Source organism: Pseudopodoces humilis, chromosome 25 (assembly GCF_049639895.1).
Source record: "Pseudopodoces humilis isolate 2021_Gansu_Grassland_sample_001 chromosome 25, ASM4963989v1, whole genome shotgun sequence".
In the NCBI taxonomy this organism is placed as follows: Eukaryota; Metazoa; Chordata; class Aves; order Passeriformes; family Paridae; genus Pseudopodoces; species Pseudopodoces humilis.
Window position 1 is genome coordinate 1682588 of NC_142224.1, and position 23559 is coordinate 1706146.

Sequence of the window (23559 nt, forward strand, 5' to 3'; positions counted from 1 at the left end):
GCGCGGCTGTCACTCAGCTGATGCCGCTTTCCCATTGGACAGGCGCTCCGCGGGGCCGCACCCGCGGCGCCGCCATTGGCCGGTAGAGAGACGCGGAGAAGGAGGCGGAAGATGGCGGCGGGAAGCGGCGCGGCGAGGCGCTGTTGGCGGAGCGGTGTGGGGCTGGCCCGGGCGGTGCGTGGCGTCTGCGGGAGCGGGCGGGTGACGGCGGCTCTGCGGGCGGAGGAGCTGGCGGAGCGGCTGCGGAAGAGCGAGGAGCAACAGCGAGAGGTGAGCGGACTGCGGGCCGTAGGGCCCGGTGTCCCCGGACTACAACTCCCGGCGTGCACAGCGCGGGCGGTCACAGGGAGCGGGTGAGAGGGATGGGACAGAAAAGGTCCGGTTCCATCTCCGGCCATGGGCAGGGACACCTTCCACTAGGCCAGGGTGCTCCAAGCGCTGGCCAGCCTGGCCTTGGACACTCCCAGGGATGGGGAAGCCATAGTTTTTCCGGACAACCTGTGCCAGGGCCTCACCACCCTCACAAGGAAGAATTCCTTCTCAATACCCCCTCTAACTCTGTCTTTTGTCGGTGTGAAGCCATGCCCCCTTATCCTGTCACTCCAGGCCCTTACCCAAAGTCCCTCTGCAGCTCTCTTGGAGACCCTTTAGGCGCTAGAAGGAGCTCTGAGCTCTCCCTGGAGCCTTCTCCTCTCCAGGTGAGCACCCCCAGCTCTCCCAGCCTGGCTCCAGAGCAGAGGGGCTCCAGCCCTTGGAGCATCTCCGTGGCCTCCTCTGGCCTGGCTCCAGCAGCTCCAGCTCCTTCCTGTGCTGGGACCCCCGAGCTGGAGGCAGCTCTGCAGGTGGGGTCTCACCTGAGTGGGGCAGAGGGGCAGAATCCCCCCTCCCCTGCTGCCCACGCCGGGGGCTCAGCCCAGCACAGGGGGGTTCTGGGCCAGGGCCTGTGCAGCTCTCACCCAGCAGAACCCCAAGTGCTTCTCCCAGAGCTGCTCTCCATCCCTTCATCCCCAGCCCCAACTGATCCTGAGTGTTGCCCTGACCCAGGTGCAGCACCTGCCCTTGGCCTTGTTGAACCTCATGAGAGGCCACAAGGTCTTTGTCTGAGCTTGTCCTGATCCCTCTGGATTCCACACCGTCCCTCAGTTGTGGAGCAGGAGCACATGAAAGGCGAGCACGTTGCTGCAGGTCTCAGTGCAGGTTTGTGTGAAAGCCAAGAGCTGTTTAAACCCCAGCACTGGTGTCTGGTTCTCTCCTCAGATCCCCAAGGACCCGGTGCAGCGCTGGCTCCGGGAACTTGCTGCACTGAGCCAGCAGCTGCAGCAGGTTCACCCCAATGTTCTGGCCAAGATCCTGAAGCAGAGAACTGTATACCAGAATGAGGAGATTGTGGTGATAGACAAACCCTACGGGCTCCCTGTGCACGGTGAGGTGGAGCGGGGAATGGAAATGTCTCCATGGTGCTGACGGGGATCCTCTGTCTCTGTCCTTCCTGTGCTGGGGTTTCCCTTCCCAGGGAGGGTTCCAGGGACTTGGTCACTGTCAGATCTCAGCCTTCCCCTCACATTTTGGATGATTTGGGGTGCATGGGGAGCCCAAGAGGTGAGACTCCTTGCTGCCCTGGGTCATGCAGGCGGCCCTGGCATCAAGAACTGCATCGCTGATGTGCTGCCCATTTTGGCCAAGATGCTGGAGAACATGAAAGCTGACCCCCTCCACCTCTGCCACCGGTTGGACAAGGAGACCACGGGTGTGATGGTGCTGGCACGGAGCAAGGCGGCAGCAGAGAAGATCCGTCTGCTCTTCAAAACCCGTCAGGTGGAGAAGATCTACTGGTAGGAAAGTTTTGAGTGAAAAAGGGGCTGTGAAGGGGGTTTAAAAAAGGGTGAGGGGACAATCACTGGGGTGTGGGGGTTTTCTGGAAGCAGGGGATGTTGTTTATCTTCCCCCTTCAGCACCATTTTATGGGGCTGGGTCATGGGAGAGGGGCTGAGGGGAAGGTTCCTGTCCTGTGAGAGCAGCACCCCGCAGACCTCTGCTTTCCCTTTCCAGGGCAGTTGTCCTGGGGGACCCGGACCCTGTTGAGGGCGTTGTGGAGATCCCCATTGTGGAAAAGGAAGTGCAGAGCCACCAGTCCCACTACAAGGTGAGTCCTATGTTCCCTCAGCCACCATTCTGGCCAGGCAGCCCCAGCATCCCCTCCTGTCTCCCCCAACTCCCCCTCTCACCACCCTCCAGATGACGCTGGCTCCCAACTACCGCCTGTGTCCGGAGAATGGGAAGGTGATGAAAATCCGCAGGAACCGGAACGCTGAGAGAGCGGTGACTCGGTACCGCCGGCTGGCCGGGGCCTCCGCCTGCTCACTGCTGGAGCTCCAGCCCATCACTGGTGAGTGAGGCCTGCCCAGCTGTCCTGGGGCTGGATCTGCTCTCTGTGCAGTCAGCAGCATCTCTGGAAGGGGGAACTTATCACTAGACATGACTGGAATCCTTTCTGGGACAAAGCTTTGGGAATAAGCCCTGCTGGGGTGATGCTTTGCTGCTGAGCTATTTGCTGCCTGCCAGTGATTTTGGTATGGCTTTGTCCAGCACTGAGGGTGGTGGGTGCTGAGGCCTGGCACAGCTAGATGTCACCTTTCTCTTTTCCCTTTTTCTCCTTAGGGGTGAAGCACCAGATCCGGGTTCACCTGGCCTATGGCTTGGGATGCCCCATCCTGGGGGATCACAAATACTCGCACTGGAGCAAACTGGCACCCCAGGTAATGCAAGTCTTGCACTGGGGAGCAGCTGGAGCTTGATACAGCCCCTTGTATCCCTCAACTCTTCGTGGGCTGGGGATTTCGAGTCCCAGCTGAAAAGCTGCAGTTTTGAAGGGAACATTTTCTGTCTTTGCTGCAGAAGCTTCCTGAGCTCACCCTGAAGAGGCTGAAGCTGGAACAGAGCAAGGCTCGGCACCTGCCCCTACACCTGCACGCCCACCGGCTCTGCCTGCCCCTGGGCCAGCCCTTAGACTTTGTCTGCAAGCCACCCCTCTTCTTCCAAAAAACCCTGAGGAAGCTAGAACTGGACATCCCTAAGGACTGATGAGCAGGACTGGAATGGTGCCATGTATCTCCGTGTCTCCAGCACGTGACAGCAGCTGTGCCCACCTTGGGGCCAATGGTGGGGTGAAGCCTGCAGTCACTGTGCTGATGCTGATGTTGCTGGATTCAGATTGGGTGCCTATATGTGCTTCTGGCCCAGGGAAGCAGCTGAACACGCTGAAGATGAGATGAACAAGGCTGTGTGGAAGTTGGGCTTTGCCTGATTTGTGTTTTGAACTTGTCTCCGGGCAATAAAAGCTCCAGTTCCCTTGAGGGAAGGTGTTGTGTGTCTCTGTGCTTTAGCCAGGTGGTACTCAGTCCCTGTGTAGATCTGAGCAGACCTACACAGATTTTGGAACTGTCACTTGTCTCTCCAGAGTTGTTTAGCTCAGATTTGGAGAGTCCTATCATTAGAAAATCCATCGAAAGTACAATTTGGCAGTGGCTCTGGTATTTTTTTGCTGTGCTGAGAGACTGCACAGGGAGTTCCTTGGCTTGGCTGGGCTGAGCAGCTCTAAGACTGCTCTGTGCTTCCAGCAGCATTGGTGTGGATTTCTGAGCACTGTGCTGCTGGGGAACTGTTCTGTCCCACTGCTCCTTCAGTTTCCCTATCCCTTATCCCTTATTTCTAGAACCCCTTATTGGGATCCCCTGCTCTTGGGAGCTTTCCTTGGAGCCAGATTCTTCCCTCTGTGCCCTGAGAGGGAGGCAAGAGGATGATCTGGGGAATTGCAGCTGATGTTTTGCTTCAAAATTACTTCATTTGGTGTCTCCTGGCCTGTCTGAGGAGCTTGGGGCTGGATGTTCTCTGGCCCCTCTTTCTGGTTAGGGTGCTGGAGATTTTTTGTACCCCACAGGGCCACCATGTATCTGGCTGGGGTTTCTTGCTGTGGGAGGGCCCAGTCTCCTGGCTCCCTGCTGAAAATAGCTGGGGACCCCCATGCCCTCGGCCCACAGCACCAAAAATCTGTTGGCTGATGAGAGAGGGACGTAAAACCACGGGGAGCCAGGAGCGGCTGCGGCCGGGCAGGATTGCTGCCCTGCAGGAATGCTGTCAGGGAGGAAAGCTGCTTTCCCAGCCCGCTGCTTTCCCAGCTCACTGCTGCGGCTGCCGGGGTGGGTTTTTCTATTTCTGCTTGTGAAAAGGCTTCCCCTGTAATTACGAGGCGATTTAACGCCCTGTCTGAGCTGTCGTTCACAGCTGCCGGACACAGCGCTCAGCAGGGACTCCTCAGCCCGGCAGAGTCACTCTTTGAGCCAGTCACACCTCAGGCAGCCCTCGGCAGCGTCTCTTCCTCACTTCAAAATGTCCCTGTCGCACACGGCTGCCGAGTACATGCTCTCTGATGCTCTGCTCCCGGATCCCAGCAGCTCCCGAGCCAAGGGCTTGCGGCTGGAGCTGCCAAGCGATCGCCTGCTCAAGTTTGTCACCGTGGGGCTGCCCCTCTTCCTCGTCTCACTGGCTTTCGCCCGGGAGTTCTCTGCTGGTGAGTTGTGGCTTTTCCAATGTGTTCTTCAGGTCGTGGGTAATCAATCACCAGTGGTGGTTTGGTTGTTGTGGCAAACCCCTTGTAATGTTGACGGTGTTATGATCTGAAGTGGAACAGCCCAGAAGGCCGGTTTTAGGAGCTGTTCTGCCTCATGGGTGTTTATTGATTTTAATGGATCATAATTCACTGGGAAAGCTTGGGAACAGCCATGCTAACCCCAGGAGCAGCACTGAGTCAATTCCCACCCCCAACAGCTTGTGCCCAGCACCTTTGGGTGCCACGGGCTTGTTTCCAAGGAGGAAGAAGAGGAGGAGGAGGGTGCCAGCAGCATGGAGAGATGCATTGTGACCTCAGGCTAAATCTGGCCTCGGCCAACATCCAGCTGCTCTCCCTGAGGATTTGGTTTTACTCCAGTTCCTGACTGGTCAGTCTATAATTCCCTGCACTGTGTACACACCACTACACACAAAGGGTTTGTGTTTAGGAAGAGATGGAAAAGTCCTCGCTAGAAACACAGCAGCTCCAAAATGACCATGAAAAAGGCTTTTTTTGAGTCAAAGATGAGTAAGATGTAATTACCCTCCTGTAAGGCATTGGCTTGTGGCTTTGGAGTGTTCCTCCACCCTCCATGGCTGAGGTTTGCTCTCCTCCTCCTCACCCCAGGCTCCCAGATCAGCTGCTTCTCTCCCACCAACTTCACGGGGAAGCAGTCCGCCTACACTGACACGGCTTGCTGGGACTCCCTCATCCACCATGGCTTCGACGCCGAGGGACGTGCCATCACCAAGTCCCTCTGGGCTCTCAAGGTAGGATTAAAGTCATGTCTGGGTGCCCCTGCATCCATCTGGATGTCCACAGCAAGAGTGATTCCACATCCTCAACAACCATTTGTCTTCTTTGCCCAGGTCTTCCCCTACTCGCTGCTGGTGGTGGCGGTGCTGATGTACCTGCCGTACCTGCTGTGGCGTTACGCTGCCGCCCCCGCCCTGCACTGCGACCTCCTCTTCATCATCGACGAGCTGGATAAATCCTACAACCGCTCCGTGCGCCTGGTGCAGCACATGAAGAAGGTCCAGCAGGCCAGTGCCGAGCCAGAGCAATTCTGGGAGGAGTATGAGAGGTGAGGCAAGGCCAGGTCACCGTGGCCCTTGGACTGGCACTGTGGCTTCACCCAGGGTGGATGTGGGTGAAATGGGGGGTGGATCTCACTCCCCCTGTGTCTCTCCACCCCAGGGCCCGTCGGGAGAGGTATTTCGAGTTCCCATTGCTGGAGCGGTACCTGACCTGCAAGCAGCGTTCCCATGCCCTGGTGTTCATCTACATCCTGCGGAACCTGCTGCTGCTTCTGTTCCTGGCTGCCACCTGCCTCTACCTGGTCTTTCTCCACCTTAACATCTTCTTCCAGGATGAGTTCAGCTGCTCCATCAAAACGGGGCTGCTCCAGGAGGAGCCACACATCCCTCCGCTCATCCCTTGCAAGCTGGTCTTCTTCTCCGTGTTCCAGCTCATCAGCCTCTCAGTGGGCAGTGTCTATGTCCTCCTCATCCCTGTTGTCATCTACAATGCCCTGCAGCTCTGCCAGTGGGACAAGGGACTGCTCTCTGTCTATGAGATGCTGCCTGCCTTTGACCTGCTCAGTCGCAGGATGCTCACCTGTCCCCTCAACGATCTCAACGTCATCCTTCTCTTCCTCCGCGCCAACATCTCTGAGCTGACCTCCTTCAGCCGCCTCAACGCCGTCAGCGCCCTGAGGGAAGCCACTGCCAACAAGGAGGACATCGATACTGTCATCGATTTCATGACACTGCTGGCTGGGCTGGAGATCACCAAGCCCAAACACCAAGCTTGCACCCCCGAGGCCGAAGGCAGTACAGCGCTCTCCAAAGGAGCGGCCCTAGGTAGGCTTTTTGGGTAGAGACAACTTCTTCCCTCTTCTCTTGGCTCCCACACCATAAGATCCCACCCTCAGAATGTGGCTGGACCACCCAAAATTTTTTGCCATGACCTTAAGGTGTTTGGGGCATAGCTGGGGGTCACTGTGAGGGCTGACAAATCCTGAAAGGGGTTCTGGCTTCCAGAGTGTGATGCTACTGTGATCCAAGGTGTGGGCAGGGGTTGCTATAGGAACAGCAAGCCAAGAGATTGCTGCTTAAATCCAAGCTCTGGGCAAACTGCGGGGCTGGGAGGGTCCCTGTTTTTGGCAGCTCATCCTGCTGGGAGTGGAGTTGGGAGTTTTAAATCCTGGGATGATGATGCCAAGGAGACATGCCCACCCTATTCTCCTGTTCGCATGGCACTGGCGGGCAGAGTGGGGTTGTGTGTGGATATGGAGATGGGTTCCAAGATAGAGCCACATTCCCAGGATCTGCACTGCTCCCTCTCCCATGTACTTTGGGTTTTGGGGAGCTGGATGCCTCCTTTGGGGTCTCACAGGGACTCCTGGCACCCATGGCAAGTGGTTTGCAGGCTGTGTGAGACAGCCCAGCCCCACAGGTAGGAGCTGAGAGGCCTGGGCTTCATTCCTGGCCCTGAACACACAGTCTGAATTATGCTTTAAAAAAATCCACAGACTGAGCTGCATTCTGCATCCTCGTTACCATGGCAACCCAGGGCCAGCACAGCTGGCTCCTGGGCCAGTTACTTGGTGCTGAAAAAAGCCCAGATCCTAGTCTGCCGTTGCCCAGCTAATTAACTGCCTGCTCTTCCCCCCTTGTCTAGAACCAAAGCCTGGAGTGGAAACGATGGGAAAAGCCTCACGGGACTCGCTCGGCTCTGCCTGACCCAGAAGCAGGCAGGGATCCTGTGATCCCAGGAGCCACTTTTCTAACACAGCTGTCCTGCAGCAGCCAGGCTGAACCCACCTGCACCTCCTGCACCTGGCCTTTCTCTTATGTACATTTGTCCAGCAAAAAAGGGTTAAACAATCCATGTTTTGTGCAGAACCTCTCGGGTCTCTTATTCTAAGTGCTGGGTGCCATGCTGTGCCTCTTCCACACAAATTTCCTTGCTCTTACGGCAAGAGGTGGGGAATGAAGGATTAGGAATGCTCCTCTGAAAGAAAAAAGGGATTCAGGAATAAAATGAGGTGGTTTATTAACTCTTTATTAAGAGAGGGAAGTGGAAGGCACTCGCAGCCCTCCACAGCTCCCTGTTCCAGCCCAGCCTTAGTGTTTGGCTGTTTTTTTTTAGCAGAGCTCCTCTCTCCCCCTCTCCACCCTGCAGCTGGAAGCTGATCCCTGGATCCTGTCAGCACCCTACCCTGGGGATCAGCAGTCCATGCCCAGAGAAATGGGGTGTCTGGGGGGGCCAGGACCAGCTCCATGGGCAAGGGAGCAGCAGTGCAGGGTTCAGCTCCCATTGGTGAGTCCTGCTGCTACTCCTTACATAATTTTTCATATATATAATTGTAAATTGTCTTTTTCCCCTTCCCCCACCCCATAGCCTTGGCTTGAGTCCACAGGGGAGCTGAAAAGTTGCTTAATTAATAAGGTAGTAATGAAGCCTCTGATTCCCTGGTTTGGGAAGGGACAGTGCCAGGAGCCATGAGTGCTCTGCCAGAAGCCTGAGCTCACTCATCTTCCTAATTCAGAGGGAACCTGGAACTAGGAAGGAGCAGCAGCTCCCTCCCTCCAGCAGCATTCCCTGCAGGGAGGGTGTCCAGCAGGAAGGGGGGTGCAGGCAGCCCCTGGGAGTTGTAAAGGGGGCAGGCCTGGTACTCACAGGGCCACTCAGCCCAGGCAAAGCGCAGGCCCAGCAGCAGCGTCCTGCAGCCACTCAGGGCCAGCGTCACCGTGCGGGACCCTACTGCCACCACTGGTGCCAGCAGCCACTGGCACGGGGATGCCTGGCTGGAGCAGCACACCTGGGGAGAGGAGACACCCCCATCAGTGTTGCCTTCCCTTTCGCAGCTCTTTGGAGAGGATATCTCACTCCTCACCTCAAATGCCTGTGCATCCCTCTGACGGCAGATGAGCTCCTGGCTGTAGGTGACATTCAGCAGCCCCGTGGTCACGTCCAGGATAGCCCGGGTGGGATATGGGCCCTGGAACACGAGGTCCTTGTCCCCATAAGCCACAGCCCTGGCACCCAGCAGCAGTCGGTGCGCCACATTCTGCTTGTCCCGGGGGTGGATACTGCCCAGGAAGAGGAGGGAGATGGGGCTGGTGCCCAAACACTCCATCCCTACACCCTCACCCCAGCCCAGGACTCACCTGCCATAGGGAGAGTGCTCATCACCCAGATCCATGGCTACGGCCATGAAAGTTCTGGGCATCCTGGCATTGGGAACAACCCCCAGGTCAGCAGTCTGGTGCCAGCGGAGCCGGGCAAAGCTGTCGTCTGCACTCCGACGGCGGTAGGTGGACAGCTGCGAGGCACAGGGGAAATGGGGGAATGGCTCACATCCCAAAACTGGCCACTGTGGTCACTGCCTGGGATTTTCAGCATTTGAGGGGATGTGTCCATGTGTTTACAGTGTCCTCTCCCTGGACATCCCCCCAGGACAACGGGGGTCCTGCCTCCACCCCCCCACCCCCACCTGCACGAAGCCAAAGGGGAGAAGTGGCTCTGTCTGTCCGGCTGATCCAGTGTGGAATGCCTGGCGCCAGTCGGCGATGAGTGCAGGGAAGGTGCAGTTGTACTGGTCTGTGTTCAGGAAGACATTGGCCTCACCTGTCCCCCAAAAAGAAGGGCTGGTGAGAGCTCGGTGGGATAGTGGGGGCTGCTTCACCCCAGGGGACAGAAATGGAGGCTCACCCTGGTACCAAGCGACACCACGCAGGGTCATGTTGAGCAGCGGGTGTATCATGGCATTCCAGAGCACGGAGGGCTTTTGTGGGCCAGAGAGATGCTGATGTGGGGAAGTGCTGAAAGACAAAGCTGGGTTTAAAGGGGGTGCAAAGCACAAGAGAGGCTTTAGGTTAAAGCAAGCACCATGCCAAAGGGAGATCTGGGGTGCCTCCCTGTCCCTTTTACCCACCCAGATGTGCCTTACGCCCTTGGCATGAGACAGATTTTTATCCAGAGGGGGCATAATGATGCATAGGATGCATAGAGGGGTCTGTGAGGCTCCAGGAGAGGAGGTGGGGTGGGAAGGGATGAGGATGCTCTCCAAAAGCAGCATGGTACAGGGCAGAAGGTGTCTCCACAGCACCTTCTCTCACCTCTCTGTGTCCTCTGGGAGCCCACACGCCTGCAGAACCCGGCGGGAGGACCAGGCCTCGATGGGGGTCCCCCCCCAGGCTACCTCCACCAGCCCGATGGGGGACCCCAGAGCCTCATACAGGGAACGCCCCAGCAGCCAGCACACGGCCGAGAAGTAGGTGAAATTCCCGTGGCCCAGGTTTTCTGCTCAAGAAACAGCAGGCTGCAAAGGGAAACAGTGGGAAAAAGCCATTTCCAAGCTCTCTTTTGGTGGCACATTGCACTCACCAGCTGTTGGAATGGACCATGGCAAGTCAACCTGCTCCAGGTCCTCCAGCTCCACGTCGGAGCGGGCAGGTGCCGCAGCAAAGATACGGACATAGGGATAGCGAGCAGCAGCGGCGAGCTCCTGGCTGGCATTGGCCACCTGAGGAAGGGCCAGGAGCATGCAAAGCACTTCCCTGCCTGATTCCTACCTGGTCCCAGCTGATCTGTGCTGTGGGGCCCTACCTGCAGGACTGTCATTGCCATGTTGCTCTGTCCACTGCAAAGCCACACATCTCCAAAGTAGATGTCCCGCAGTGTCACATTCTCCAAGCCCTGCTCAGCCGTCAGTGCATAGGGACCGCCCTGATCCATTGGGTCCAGGAGAGCTGTCCAAGTCCCAGATGATCCTGGAGGAAGAGAGAGGATGGTGCTTATCTCCAACCACCCTTATGAAGGCCTCAAGACCTTCACCAGGATGTTGGATGAGCAGCAACCAACCAGTGGGGAAGGACAAGCAACAGGAAAAAGCTTCCCCACCACAGAGACAGGTTGGGGAAAGGGATTTCAGAAGCTCTCTGGCATCAGAGGGACCTTTCTCCTGCAGGAATTTAGGGGTTAAAAAATAAAACCTTGAAAACAAATGTGTGTCAGAGCAGAAGCTGCTGGGAGGAACTGGGATTACAGGAGCAGCTTGTTGTGTGTGACACTGAGATGTCTCTGGCTAATTTTAGAGGCGCCAAATCGAAGCGTAAAGATATTCTGCTGGAGCTTAGCGTGGATTTTCTGGCTGGATCCTGCAGATCTCCAGGATCACTGCTCTCCCACAAGACACCTCCAGGCTCTTCATCTTATGGAGGTGCCCTAGGGCAGCACTTTTACCCTCCAAAGGTGATGAGCTCCCTCCCAACTCTTCAGGCAGGGATGTAGCTGGGATCTGAGGGGCCCCTGAGCCCTCCCAGCTCCAGGAAGGCCCTGCTTGCATAGAAAACATCCTTCAGGGCTTACAGATCCCATAGGATCCTCCAAGGGGGCACAGATTGAAAAAGAAGCTGGGAGTGCTCTGGTGATTCTGGTTTAGACAGGGAGAGAAGCTAAATTCCCCTTCTCCCCTCCACAGCCTCATCGCTCGGCTCCAGCCTGTGTGGTGCCACCCACTCCAGCAGCAGCTCGGCTCCCGCTGGGCGCCCACGGGATCTGCTGCTGGGAACCAAAGTGAGCAAAGGCTGGCACTGCTGGGGAGGGGAATGGTTGAACCACCCCAGGTCTCCTGGAGAGGGAAAAGCACGAGCTGGAGATGTCACCAGCACCTCTGCAGCCCCAGGGCAGCAGTGTGACAAACACAGGGGTAGTGCCAAACCCTGTCTCACCCCTGAGAGTTCTGATTTTGGCTCAGGCAAGTTCTTTGGCCACCAAAACCACTGGCCCCGGTTTCTAGTCAAAGTCTGGGACTGACCTTTAACCTGTGCTGTTTTCTCCATGATGACAAGGCCACTGGCCCCTGAGAGAGTGACGGTCACCACGGCCCCCAGCTTCCCGTGGCCCCACACCACAGCCCCTGACGGCTTCTTCTGCAGCACCATGTGGTCACCATAGTAGGAGGCAAAGCTGAGCAATCCCCCTGGAATCAGTGCAAACATCAGCTCCGAGAGAAAAATACCCTCAGCATGGCCTCTGACCCCCTCTTAAATACAGATAATGAGATCCCACTTAATTTACAGCTTCCTGGTCAGCTTTAAGGTGGTGAAAATCATCACAGAGCTGAGGAAGAGGGAGAATTTAAAGTCCACAGGAGGGAATTCACCTCCCAAAGCACAGGGAGCATGTTACATCTTGTATTACACGGATTTGGATAGAGATTTTGGTATAAATTCCTCTAATAGCAGCATGGGAGTGTCTTTCCCAGCCCAGCCTTGCTAATGAATATTCTGATATATTTTTTCCCTTGGAAAAAGGTTTGTCAAGGGGTGGGATGGAAAACATCAGGTGTGCAGCATTGGCAAAGGCACCTTCAGTGGGGACAGAAGCAGAAGGCTCAGCCCTGTCAACTCCAAAAGTCTCATTTTTGCAGTGTGAAAAGAAAATAATGTTTGTAAAGGGGGTCAGGAGCAATGTGTGAGGGGTGATCTGGGCAGAGAACCCCAGTGACCAAATCAGAGCTCGTGGAACCTCATCTCCTCTGCACCTCAGCCTAGGCTGGGTTTTGGAAAGGAAAGGAGAAGGGAAAAGGAAAAAGGAAAAAGGAAAAAGGAAAAAGGAAAAAGGAAAAAGGAAAGGAAAGGGGAAAAAGGAACAACATCCTTGGCCCCTCAGGAGTCAGCTGCATCGCTGGTCCCACTGCCTCATGCCACGAGGCTCTGGGAGTTATATAAAAAACAAGTCGGAGGAGAAAAAAAAAATTAAAACTGAGACGCCAGGGAAGAGTGGAGGCTATAAAAAGCAGCTGGGAGGAGGGAAGGGAAGAAGAAGGGAGGAGGGAAGGGAGGAGAGCCCACGAGACACCACCAAGGAGCTGCATGCAGCTCCCACCTTACGTAAAGCATCATCCCACGGCAGCACTGCCGGGCCAAGGGTGTTGGGGAGGGGCTAGGGGTGTGAAGGGTCTCAAAGTGGGACTCAGAGAATGTGAAGGGCATTGAACTGGGGCTTGGGGAGATGCCACGGGTACCAAAGTGGGACTCAGGGTGTGCAGAGAGCATCAAACTGGGGCTCTGGGAGTGCAGAGGGCATAGAAGCAGAGCTTGGGGCGCAAAAAGTGTGGAAGATGGGTGGGGGGTAACAAAGGCATCAAAACTGGGCTAAAGGGAATGCCAAAGGCATCAAAGTGGGGCTGGGAGGGCACCAAGGGCCCCAAAGTGGGGCTCAGAGTAGTGCCAACATCATCAAAGAGGGTCTGGGGTACAAGAGGTATCAAAGCGGGGCTGGGGGGTTTACGGGAGGTGCCAAGAGGTGCACCCGGAAAGCGGGCTTGGGGAAGTGCCAAGGCACATAGGAGGCTCGGAGCGTGCAAAGGGCACAAAATCAGGGCTCGGGAGGGCTCAGGGAATTCCTTGGGCATCGGGGCCGGGCTGCTGTGATGCCAAGTGCCCCGAGTGGGTCCGCCCAGGGCAGGCCCCGCTGCCGGGCCTGGCTGCAGAGGGTGCCCGCGGGGCTGGCTCGGAGGTTGGCCCTCCCCGGCCCTTTACCTGCCGCCGCCGGAGCCAGAGCCAGCAGCGCCAGCAGCGCCCACGCCGCCATCCTGGGGCCACAACGGGCTGCGAGGGCTTCGGGACCGCCGCTACTCCCCGGTACCCCTCGGTACCGTTCCCAGTACCCTCCGGTGCCTCCCGGTACCCTCCGGTACCCCGGTACTTCCAGTACCTTCCGGTGCCCCCCGTACCCTCCGGTGCCCCCGGTAACCCCGGTACCCTCCGGTGCCCCCGATAACCCCGGTACTCTCCAGTACCCCGATACCCCCGGTACCCTCCGGTGCCCCCGGTAGCCCCGCCCCGCAGGCGGGCCCAGCGCGAGGGGGCGTGGTCTGAGCACGCACCGCCCGTGGTGGGGGCGGGTGCCTAGCGACGGCGTCCGCAGCACGGCCTGAGGCGCCGGCGCGGCCCGGTCCGGGTCTGACGGGAGAGGCCGAGGGGAAAGGCGGGAGCGCGGGGCCGAGGGTTGCGGGGCTGCTGTGGAGGAAGCCGGGGCACACCGGGGCAGGGAGCCGGGGCACACCGCGGGGGGAACTGCGGCCCCCCCGACCCCGCTCTCCCCGCCCGGGCCGGGGCCGCGCGCGCAGCGAGAGACGGTCGCGCGCGCACGCGGCGGCCGGGGAGAGTGTCGCCCCCTAGCGGCGGCTCTGGCCCCCTCAGGCGTTTGCCCGCGGGTTCGAGTCCCGGCGCTGCCCGGTGGCACCGGGGACTGTGGGCTGCGGTTAATCTCGGGCTCTGCCGCTGCAGTGGGTCAGGGAGAAGCGGCCATGTCCATCGCCTCCTCCAACACCACCATGAGGGTGCCCGCCGGCTTCCGGAACCTGCTGGAGGGGCTGGCACGGGAAGTGCTGCGGGAGCAGCCTACCAACGTGGTGGCCTTTGCAGCTCAGCACTTCCAAAAGCTGCTGGAACAGAGAGAGGGTGAGTGGCCTTGCCCAGCACCCACCCCCACACTGCCATCCCCTGCCTCCCCGGGCAGGCTGCATTATCTACCCTGCCTTCTGCATCTGCCCATCACCAGGGCGTCAGTCCTGCCCCACATGTCCCTTGCCCAGGGTGTCTGTCCTGCCCCATGTGCCCACCATGTACAGCATCAGGCCTCTCCTATGTGCCTCTCACCCAGGGCACCAAACATGTCCCTTGTGCTCATTGCCCATGGCCTTGTGCCTGTCCCAGATGTCCACCACCTATGGCAATCAGGCCTTCGGTTTGCGCCATCACCAGGGATGTTGTGCCTGTCCCATGTGCCCACCACCCATGGTACCCGGTGCCCATTGCATGTGGCATCAAGCCTCCTCCTTCCCCAGCTGGTGGCATTGACCCGGTGGCGTGGGGAGCCATGCTGGAGGACGACCGTCTCACCTGGCCCCCTTCCCAGGTAGGCTGCCCTCCACTCCAGGCCCCTCCAGAGAATCTGAGGTGCCAAGAGCTGCACTGTGTCCCTGCTCCCACGCTGTCCCTGCCCGCCTTGTGCCACATCGTCTAAATTTTCTTCTTTCCTCTGGGACCTGAAGGAGGCCAAGGACACTGAGGGGCAGCAGGCAGCACCAGGGGGAGCAGGCAGCACGCACAGCTCCAGATCACTGTGATTCCGCCCCAAAATGCGTGGAGAGGAGCCAAAGGGGAGCATGTCCCCGTAACCCTCATGAACTGGGACATGTCTCTGGAGATGCAATCGCAGCACTTGCCCCAAATCCCCCATTTCTCACTGTCCAACCCCAAAACTAAAAAAACCCCGTTGGTCCTCCTTTGGCTCCTGCCCTTTTCCCGTGGGTCGGTGCTGCACTCCCATTCCGCCCCTGCGGTACTGTTTTAATTAGGAATTTTATTAACGAGGTCCCTGCCGTTATTAGCGCCGATCACCTGAGATTTCTCCCTGAAAAATCCTGGGTTTGGGGCTGAGCTGAGCACGGGATGATATTTTTAGCCTGTATATTTAGGCCCCTGCATCCCTGGAGGTTGGAAGAAACTTCATAACATCCCAGCATGAAGGAATGATGTGACATTGCTCCTCTTCTACCCCCCTCCATAAGCTGAGATACCTCAATGAAATTTTGGGGTGCACGCAAGGGCTCGCCAGTCCTATTCCTACCTGTGAAATTCATATTTTCCCACACAGAGTGGTTTCAAAATCCCCCCCAAAACGTGGGGTTTGCGTCGAAGCCGGCTGCTCTATTTTTGGAGAGGCCTGAACCCCCCCATCCATGCTCACCCCGTTTTTACCCCCTCTTTCCTGTTTTCCATCGCCATATGTGGTGCTCGCCCACGGCACGGGGCATGACAGCGGCTCCCCCGGGAAAAACAGGAAGGAGGGATGGGGGAAAAAAAGCTGGCGGGGACCCCGTGCCGGGGCTGATGCCAACCAGCTACGTCTTGACCCCCCCTTCCAGCACCGCCTCACCGGCTGCCGGCTCCTGCTTCGGCAGCCGGCAACACTGCCCGCCCAGGGCATCATTCCAGCATCCAATTCCCTTTTCTTTTAAGGATTTTTTCCCCCTTTTTTAAAGGATTTTTTAGCACCTCGGTGCCACCATCTCAAATCACGACGGCGGGATGTTCTCAGCAGGTCTCGCCAGCTGCACTTCCCGTTCTCCCCTCCCAAAATCTGAGTTGTTTCCTTGGAATTCAAGTTTTGGAGGTGCTGGAGCACCTGAAAAAGCATCATCCAGATGAAGGGGTCCAAAGAGGAAAAATGCAGAGCCTGGAACAGGCTCAAAACCCGCCATTAATGATTAGAAATGTTCTGGCATTTCGCGTCCCTCCTCCGCAGCCACAGCCTGCGGGAGACGGCGGCGCTTGGCGGCTCTGCCAGGACCCGGGTGCCACGGATGGAGCAGATTTTGGGGGCTAATTGAGGGACTAATCCTAATTTTGGGGCTAACTTCTCAGATCCATGACAGATGAGTCACCCCAAAAACCCTTCCCACTTAACTGGCCCAAAACACCCCGTCTTCTCTCTTTGAAGCAGGCAGTGATGGATCTGGAGGGTCTAAAATCCAGGGAAAAGGATCTTTTCCCATCAAAAATCCCAGCAGAGCTGCCAAGGCTTCTCCGGGAAGCTGGAGCGGGGTTTTCTGGAGCAGAGCTATTCCCATCCCCACCCCCCCCCACCCTGGTGTGCTGGTGGGAAGAAGTGATGATGGAAAAGTGGCTCCGGGGAATTTGAGGGATGCTTGGGAGCATTTCCCAAGGGGGAATTTGGGTGCCTGGATGGTGCTGGGGCAGGGGTGACCCACATCAATCTCCAAGTGTGGGTGAAGCAGTTGAGGGAGGTGGCAGGTGGTGGGATGTGCCTGGGATGGGGAGTGGGGTGTCAGGGGACAAGAGGTGCCCCCACCTGCGCCCAGCAGGAGCGGCCTTGGAGAAGGAGATGGAGATGGGATGGGAATGGGAACAAGGATGGTGATATGGCAGGGAACAGGGCCAGGGATGAGGGTGATGATGGGGATGGGGACAGGGAGAGGGACAGAGATGAGGTTGAAGCTGGGAATGGGGGCAGGGATTGGCATTATGAAGAGGATGGGGGCAAGAAGTGGAATGGAAGTCATGACAGGGATATGATAGAGATGGGGACAGGGACAGTGGTAGGGATGGAGAAGATGGTGGAGGTGATGGGGATGAAGTCAGGGACGGGGACAGGGCTGGTGGCAGCAGTGGGGACACTGCCCGTTCCAGTGCCAGAAACAGTGATGTCAGTGGGACAGGGATGCTAACAGGGATGATGATGATGATGATGATGATGATGATGGTGGTGGTGGCAAAGAGGAAGGTCAGTGCCACCAGGCCCCCAAGCAGATGACCCTTGAGAGCAAACTTGGCCAGGGAGAGCCAGTGGGGCCCGAGTGTGCAGGTGGGTCGGGGGGTGCTGGTGCCCACCCTGGGGGGGCCACACTGTGTTTTGGGGGCTGGCTGGAGCAGCATCGGCGCGGAGCCCACGGGCGATTTATGCAGTTGCTTAGCAACTCCCAAACCCGGATTAGAGGCGAGCGAGGCAGGCGATGGGGGGGCTGTGGGCTGCAGCCCCCTGCACTGCCCTGGGGGTCCCTCCTGATTCCCGGGGTGCCCCAGCTCACCCTGGCAGTCCCAGCACCTCAGCACAGTCCAGGGGTGGCAGCAGGGTCTGCAAGGAGCGCCAAAGGCTGTGAAAGTGGCTGGGACTGCAGGTCTGGTTGGAGAACATCCCAAATGTTGGGGGCTCAGGTGCTTCTGTGAGTGGGGAAGGGACCCCCAGGCTCCCAAAGTGGAGCCCACTCCTCTGCTTGGAGCCTGCAGCTGGGCACATCAACCCCGGGGTTCTGCGGGTGCTTGGTGGGATGCTGTGTCCCACCATGCCCACTCTTCCTCATCATCTTCATCCTTGCCACCCTCATCCTCACCCTTCTTCAGGACCAAGTCCTAAGTAGGTCAAGAAGGTTTTTTCCCCCCCCGTGCAAACCAACCCAGGGGGCAAAACCTGCCTCCAGCATCACTGTGGGTCATTTACCCCCCCAAAATGAACCCATTAACCCCATTTGCTGAAGCTTTGCCTCCCAAAAAACCCTCCATGCCAAAGGCAAGGCTCATCACATCTTGGCTCTCATCCTCTGCATGTGATGTTGTGTTCCACAAAACTCCAAGGCGAGCTGCCGGCTCCTTTAAGTGTTAGGAGGGAGTTGGAGGCTGCGAAATAAAATTGGAGGAGGGAAAATAAAAAAAAAAATTAAAAAAAAAAAAAAAAAAGAAACAGGAGAAAGGGAGGAAAAAAAAAATAAGGCACCCCTCCTTCCCCCCCAAAAGCCTGGCAGGGGTGTCGGGCTGATAGGCTCGCCCGGAGGAAAGCGCATTACGTAGGCAAGCGGCTCCGCTCAACTTGCCACCTGCGCCGGGAGAGCTGCCGGGGAAGCGAGATCCTGCCGGAGCCCCTCGCCCGCCGCTGGCCGCCCACCCGCCCTCCGCCATGGACTGCTGCAATGTAGGTCCCCCTTCCTCCGATCCCCCCAGCTCCTGCTTTTCATCCATTATTGCTGCTCCGGGCTGGGGGCGGCCGGGGGCTCCGGGGTGGTGGGGGCGGGGGGTGCTGCACCCACCAGGAGCTCACCTGGGTCCGCGACCCCGCCAGCGCTGCTGCAGCCCCCCGGGCCCTTCTTCCCCCCCCAGCCCCCCCAAATCCCCACTTCGGAATCCATCCCAGCGGGGCCACAGCACGGCCAGCATCCTGCACCCCGCAGCCCACTGAGGAAAAACCCCTGTCCTCGAATCCAGCTTTTATTTGGCTTTTTCTTCCCCCCATCCCACAATTGCTCTACAGGTGGGATCGGGGTTGCGTATGGATAAAGGGCTTCATTGGGGTTGCACCCCTCTCTCCTCACCCGAGGGTGAGCTCCCCTCCCTCCTGGCTACCAGCCGGCTTAGGGAAAAACCCATATCCTTTTCCCCTTTCTCCCTGATCCTCTGACTTTTCCTGCCTTTTCCCCCTTCCCCCCCTCTTTCTCTTTTTTTTTCCCTTTCCCCACTTTTTTCCCCCATTTTCCCCCTCTTGCTAAGACAGCAGCACAGGAAAAAGCCCCCATCTTTCTTCTTGGGCACCTCCAGAGAGGCAAAGCCCACCCTGGATGGATATAGGATTTATCCTGCCTGGATATAGGATTTCTCGCCTATGTATAGGACTTTTCCCCTCATATATAGGATTTCTTCTGAATATAGAATTTCTCCCCTAGATACAAGTTTTAATAAGCTGCATAGAGGTTTTCACCCCACGGATATGGTGTTTTTCCATTGGATATAGGATTTCTCCTGTCGATATAGGATATGGCCCCTGTTTATGGGTTTTCTCCCCTGAATATAGGATGTCTCCCCTGGATATAGGATTTTTTTTCTCCTGAAAAGATGTTTTTCCTACCTATATACATGATTTCTCAACTTGGATATAGGTTTCTGCCACCTGTATGTAGGATTTCTTCCCTGAATATAGGATTTATCCCCTGGATAGAGGAAATGCCCCCACATATATAGATTTCCTCCACCTGTATATGGTATTTCTTCCCTGGATATAGGATTTCCTGTCTCCTAATATAGGATTTCTCCCTTGGATATAGGATTTCTTGCCTGGATATAGGATATACCCCTCCATGTATAGGTTTTCTCCCTTGACTATAGGATTCCCTTCTCCAGATATAGTATTTCTCCCCTGGATATAGGTTTCTCCTACCTGTATATAGGGTTTCTCCCCTGGATATAGGTTGTTCTCCCCCACCTCTGCATATATAGGATTTCTCCCTTGAATATAGGCTTTCTTTCCTAGATATAGGATTTCCTTCCCCTGGCTATAGGATTTCTCCCTTGGCTATAGGATTTCCACCCCTGGCTATAGCATTTCCACCCTGGACGTATCATTTCCACCCTGGACCCATCCTCACCTTTCACAACGGTAAAACAACCCGAGCAACTTCATGGAGCCGTGGCATGCTCTGACAGGATGAGCTTCCTCCCCCCTCAAATCTACAGCTTCCAAATAAGCCCCCAAAACTCCTTTAAGTCCTTTCAAGCGCTTCTGGGGCAAAACAAAGGTTCACCCCCACAGCTGCTGGCACTGGATCATCCAATGCCAGCTCATTTCCACCTCATTTCATTTTCCCTTTGTTTGTTTGTTTTTTCCCCCGTTGAACTTGGTGCTGAGTCCAACTGCTCTGGTGGGATGTGGCAGGAGGGGAATGGGTTACAGTGATTTGTCCTTGCTGGGGCTTTTCCTCCCTTCTGGCATCACTCCTTTCCCAAATTTCCTGGTGTTTTCAACCAAAGCTCTGAGGAGGGATGCAGGAGGATGCAACAGACTACGAGGGAAGGGGAAACTGAGGCACGACCAGCTCATTTTGTGCAGGATGGCCCCCAGCCCTGTGCCAAAAATACCCCTCAGAACCCATCCTCTGCTCCCATGGATTCTCCTCTCCCTGCATCATAGCCCTGGCTGGAGTCTGGCTTCCTACAGCCGTGTGGTCCAGGGTGGGATTTAGGGATGAGCAGGAGGTGAAGCATCTTCCCCCACCTGCAGCTTTGCCATTTACCCAGGACACCTGCAAAGGACCCTGACTTTTAGGAAAGGAACCAAATTTTTAATGACTAAACTTGATTTTTAGCACTCCCCCCCCCCAAATTTTTAGAACAGGGGCTCATTTAAGACCTTCTTGAACGGATTCATTTGGGGAGGGGGCTGCGCTGTGTGAGGTCCCACCAGCTGTAACCCTGCCATTGCCACCGTCAGGAGGGAGCCTGCACAAAGCTGGACGAGGACATCCTGGACATCCCTTTGGACGATCCTGATGCCAACGCGGCAGCTGCCAAGATCCAGGCTAGTTTCCGTGGCCATATGACCCGCAAGAAGATCAAAGGGGGCGAGATTGATCGGAAAACCAAGGACGCCGAGTGCGCCAACAGCACCCGCGGCGGCGACCTCCGCAACGGCGACTAGGTACATCCCAAATCCCGCTTCTTTCCCCCAAATCTGGGTAATTTCTATAAGGGTGCTGCTCTGAGCGTCCTTTGCTGTGTTCATTTGGGATGGAGCATCCTTCCCCAAGCTGATTTGGGATGGAGCATCCTTCCCCGTGCAGATTTTGGGATGGAGCATCCTTCCCCATGCAGATTTTGGGATGGAGCAACCTTCCCCGTGCAGATTTTGGGATGGAGCATCCTTCCCCGTGCAGATTTTGGGACGGAGCAACCTTCCCCGCACTGGTTCAGGGTGGAGAAGGGGTTTTTCCTCCCAGGAGATGGAAACACACAGGCAGGCAGCCCCTGCCTTGCCCTAATTTTGGGTGCGCGCCGTAGTAGTTGGGAAGGATGGGAAGTAGGATGGGAAGGCGCAGCCCTAGATTTGGATTGAATCTCTCCCTTAGCAACACCACCCCGAGCGCCTCGCCTCAGCACATGCTATTTTTAAAAGCCTGTGTCACAGTCTCCTGGCAGGAAAAGGTAAATTTAAAAAGCGCCCACGGTGCCGAGGCCGCGTGGCATTGGAGCCCGGGTGGTGGCTGCGCCGTGCCCGGGCCGTGCCCCGGGCCGAGCCGGTGCCGGGAGCGAGGGATGGCCGCGGATACCTGCGAGGCTCGTCCGGGGTTAGCGGCGGGGAGGGAGCGCTGCCGGCTCGGCCACGTGAGTGTGGCGGGGCTGCTGGAGAGGCAGCTGGGATGGGACTGGGGTGAGACTGGGATGCAGCTGGGATGGGACTGGGGTGAGACTGGGATGCAGCTGGGATGGGACTGGGGTGAGACTGGGATGCAGTGAGGATGGGGTAGGAATGCGATGGGGATTCAGTGAAGGTACGGTGGGGATGAACTGAAGATGCAGCAGGAATGCAGCGGGGTAGGAAGAGAAGGATGCAGTGAGGATGCAGTGGGGATTCAACAAGGCTGCAGTGGGAAGGGACTGAGGATGTAGTGAGGATGGAACTGGAACTCAGCTGGGACACGGTGGGGATGAGCTGAGGGTACAGTGGGAAGAGAACTGAGTTGTGGTGGGGAAGCAGTGGGGATGCAGTGAAAATGCACTGGAGATCCAGTGAAAATGCAGTGAGCATGCACTGAGGATGGAGAGGGAATTGAGTGGGGCTGGGATGAGAATGAACTGAGGATGCAGCAGGGATTTCATGAAGATCCAGTGGGGACAGTGTGGAAACACAGTGAGGCTGCAGTGGGGCTGCAAAGGTGATGCAGTGAGGTGGTGGTTGGGATGAAGTGGGGATGCAGTGAGGAAGCAACAGAGCCTCAGTGAGGATGCAATGGGAACAAACTGAGGATGCTGTGGGGATTCAATGGGGCTGCAGTGAGGATTGAGTGAGGATGCACGAGGGCTGCATTGGGGCTGCAGTAAGGATGTCACAGGGCTGCAGTGGGGAGGTGCTGTGCAGTTTCTTAGGGCCCAGAGGTTCCTTTGGGATGTCTTGTTAGGGGAGCTGAGCAGGTTGGCAGCAGGGGAGCCAGGTTCCCCTCCTTCTGCCACGGTGCTCTGCCTAGGGAGGGGGCAGGCAGGGATCCCCCCCAGGTTCCTGGGCTGGGTGAGGGCACAGTGTGGGCAGCAGTGGAGGGAGGACAAGGGTGCAGGCAGGGTGTGGGCGGGCTGCAAGTAGGGCATGGGCAGGGTGTGGGCAGGGTGAGGGCATGGAGAGGGTGCAGGCTGCAGGAGCAGCATGTGAGCGGGGTACAGGCAGGGTGCAGGGCGTGGGCAGGGTGCAAGTGCAGGGCACAGAGTGCAGACAAGGTGCAGGCAGGGTGCGGGCAGGGCACTGGCAGGGTGCACTCAGGGCACAGGGTGCAGACAGAGCTCAAGGTGCAAGGAGGGCACAGGGTACAGAGAGAACTAAAGGTGCAGTCAGAGGCACAGGGTGCAGAGAGCACTAAAGGTGCAGTCAGGGGCACAGGGTGCAGGATACAGACAGGGCACAGGGTACAGGCAGGGTGCAGGGTGCAGAGACCACTAAAGGTGCAGACAGGGCACAGAGTACAGGGTACAGACAGTGCTCAAGGTGCAGGGAGGGCACAGGGTACAGAGAGAACTAAGGATGCAGTCAGGGGCACAGGGTGCAGGATGCAGACAGGGCACAGGGTACAGGCAGGGCACAGGGTACAGGCAGGAGCACAGGGTGCAGGGTGCAGACAGGGCACAGGGTACAGGCAGGGCACAGGGTACAGGCAGGAGCACAGGGTACAGGATGCAGACAGGGCACAGGGTGCAGGCAAGGCTCAGTGTGCAGGGTACAGGCAGGGTCAGGCCCAGGCTGACCACTCGCTCTCTCCTTGCTTGCAGGGGCCACCAGCTGCTCACCGGAAGCCCCTCACCACCGACCCCCTCCCGCCGCCGCCCACCGAGGCCCAGGAGCCCCCGCTTCACCCCCTACCCCCCGCATGCATCCCCCGGGGTCCCCCCACAGCCAGGCCCTGCCCCTGTCCCTGGCTGCGCCCCCCCGCCCCAGACACACCCCGCCCCAATAAACGCCCCTGCCAGAGCCCCGGCCTGTCCTCTGTGCCTTTTGGTGTCACCGGCAGAGCGGTGAGGTCACAGCGGGCAGGGGTGGGAGGGGTGTGGGGCAGGTGGTGCCCAGCAGTGATCTCCCATGTGTAGGTGCGACATCGTACAGGCACGTGTGACATCACTGCCAAGCGTGTGACATCACTGCCGAGCGTGTGACATCACTGCTGAGCGTGTGACATCACTGCCGAGCGTGTGACAGCTGGTGTGACATCACCGGTGGGTGGGAGGTGACTTGTGAGGTGCTGGCATGAGATGGGTGGCGATGTCACTGCTGGACAGGTGACACCACACAGGTGTGTGTGTGACGTCACTGCTGGGTGTGTGACGTCATTAAGGTGTGTGTGATGGCTGGAGTGACATCATTCCACTGCGTGTGACTGTGGGGGTGACATC

At 57.5% G+C, this 23559-nt stretch overlaps 4 protein-coding genes across 4 annotated transcripts; 3 read left to right on the plus strand and 1 right to left on the minus strand.

The window, feature by feature from the left end:
* The first annotated feature begins 102 nt into the window (after window positions 1–102).
* On the plus strand, window positions 103–3353 carry RPUSD4 (RNA pseudouridine synthase D4). Its single transcript, XM_005528495.3, has 7 exons — window positions 103–270; window positions 1258–1423; window positions 1631–1832; window positions 2050–2143; window positions 2236–2386; window positions 2659–2756; window positions 2896–3353. The coding sequence occupies exons 1-7, from the start codon at window positions 112–114 to the stop codon at window positions 3079–3081; spliced, it is 1056 nt and encodes a 351-aa protein (XP_005528552.3). The 5' UTR covers window positions 103–111; the 3' UTR covers window positions 3082–3353.
* Window positions 3354–4386: 1033 nt separating this feature from the next.
* PANX3 (pannexin 3) lies at window positions 4387–7350 on the plus strand. The gene is made up of 5 exons (XM_005528496.3): window positions 4387–4567; window positions 5234–5376; window positions 5476–5690; window positions 5804–6468; window positions 7289–7350. Exons 1-5 carry the CDS (start codon window positions 4387–4389, stop codon window positions 7348–7350), a joined length of 1266 nt encoding a protein of 421 aa, XP_005528553.3.
* A 313-nt stretch (window positions 7351–7663) lies between these two features.
* Window positions 7664–13344, minus strand: SIAE (sialic acid acetylesterase). The gene is made up of 10 exons (XM_005528445.3): window positions 13162–13344; window positions 11433–11597; window positions 10223–10386; window positions 10001–10139; window positions 9733–9916; window positions 9326–9435; window positions 9108–9241; window positions 8782–8936; window positions 8508–8703; window positions 7664–8432 (listed from the first exon to the last, which is right to left on the minus strand). Exons 1-10 carry the CDS (start codon window positions 13211–13213, stop codon window positions 8151–8153), a joined length of 1581 nt encoding a protein of 526 aa, XP_005528502.2. The 5' UTR covers window positions 13214–13344; the 3' UTR covers window positions 7664–8150.
* A 4571-nt stretch (window positions 13345–17915) lies between these two features.
* On the plus strand, window positions 17916–23091 carry NRGN (neurogranin). Its single transcript, XM_005528446.3, has 3 exons — window positions 17916–18115; window positions 20402–20608; window positions 22942–23091. Exons 1-2 carry the CDS (start codon window positions 18101–18103, stop codon window positions 20606–20608), a joined length of 222 nt encoding a protein of 73 aa, XP_005528503.1. The 5' UTR covers window positions 17916–18100; the 3' UTR covers window positions 22942–23091.
* The last annotated feature ends 468 nt before the right edge of the window (window positions 23092–23559 follow it).

Excerpts from the sequence above, each read along its gene's own strand:
- PANX3 (XM_005528496.3), top strand. The coding sequence starts at position 4,387 with ATGTCCCTGTCGCACACGGCTGCCGAGTACATGCTCTCTGATGCTCTG. Across the intron at positions 4,568-5,233 it reads CGCCCGGGAGTTCTCTGCTG|GCTCCCAGATCAGCTGCTTC; the intron begins GTGAGTTGTGGC and ends TCCTCACCCCAG. Across the intron at positions 5,691-5,803 it reads TTCTGGGAGGAGTATGAGAG|GGCCCGTCGGGAGAGGTATT; the intron begins GTGAGGCAAGGC and ends TCTCCACCCCAG.
- RPUSD4 (XM_005528495.3), top strand. The coding sequence starts at position 112 with ATGGCGGCGGGAAGCGGCGCGGCGAGGCGCTGTTGGCGGAGCGGTGTG. Across the intron at positions 271-1,257 it reads GCGAGGAGCAACAGCGAGAG|ATCCCCAAGGACCCGGTGCA; the intron begins GTGAGCGGACTG and ends TTCTCTCCTCAG. Across the intron at positions 2,757-2,895 it reads GGAGCAAACTGGCACCCCAG|AAGCTTCCTGAGCTCACCCT; the intron begins GTAATGCAAGTC and ends TCTTTGCTGCAG.
- SIAE (XM_005528445.3), bottom strand. The coding sequence starts at position 13,213 with ATGGCGGCGTGGGCGCTGCTGGCGCTGCTGGCTCTGGCTCCGGCGGCG. Across the intron at positions 9,242-9,325 it reads TGGTGTCGCTTGGTACCAGG|GTGAGGCCAATGTCTTCCTG; the intron begins GTGAGCCTCCAT and ends TTTGGGGGACAG. Across the intron at positions 8,433-8,507 it reads GGGATGCACAGGCATTTGAG|GTGTGCTGCTCCAGCCAGGC; the intron begins GTGAGGAGTGAG and ends TCCTCTCCCCAG.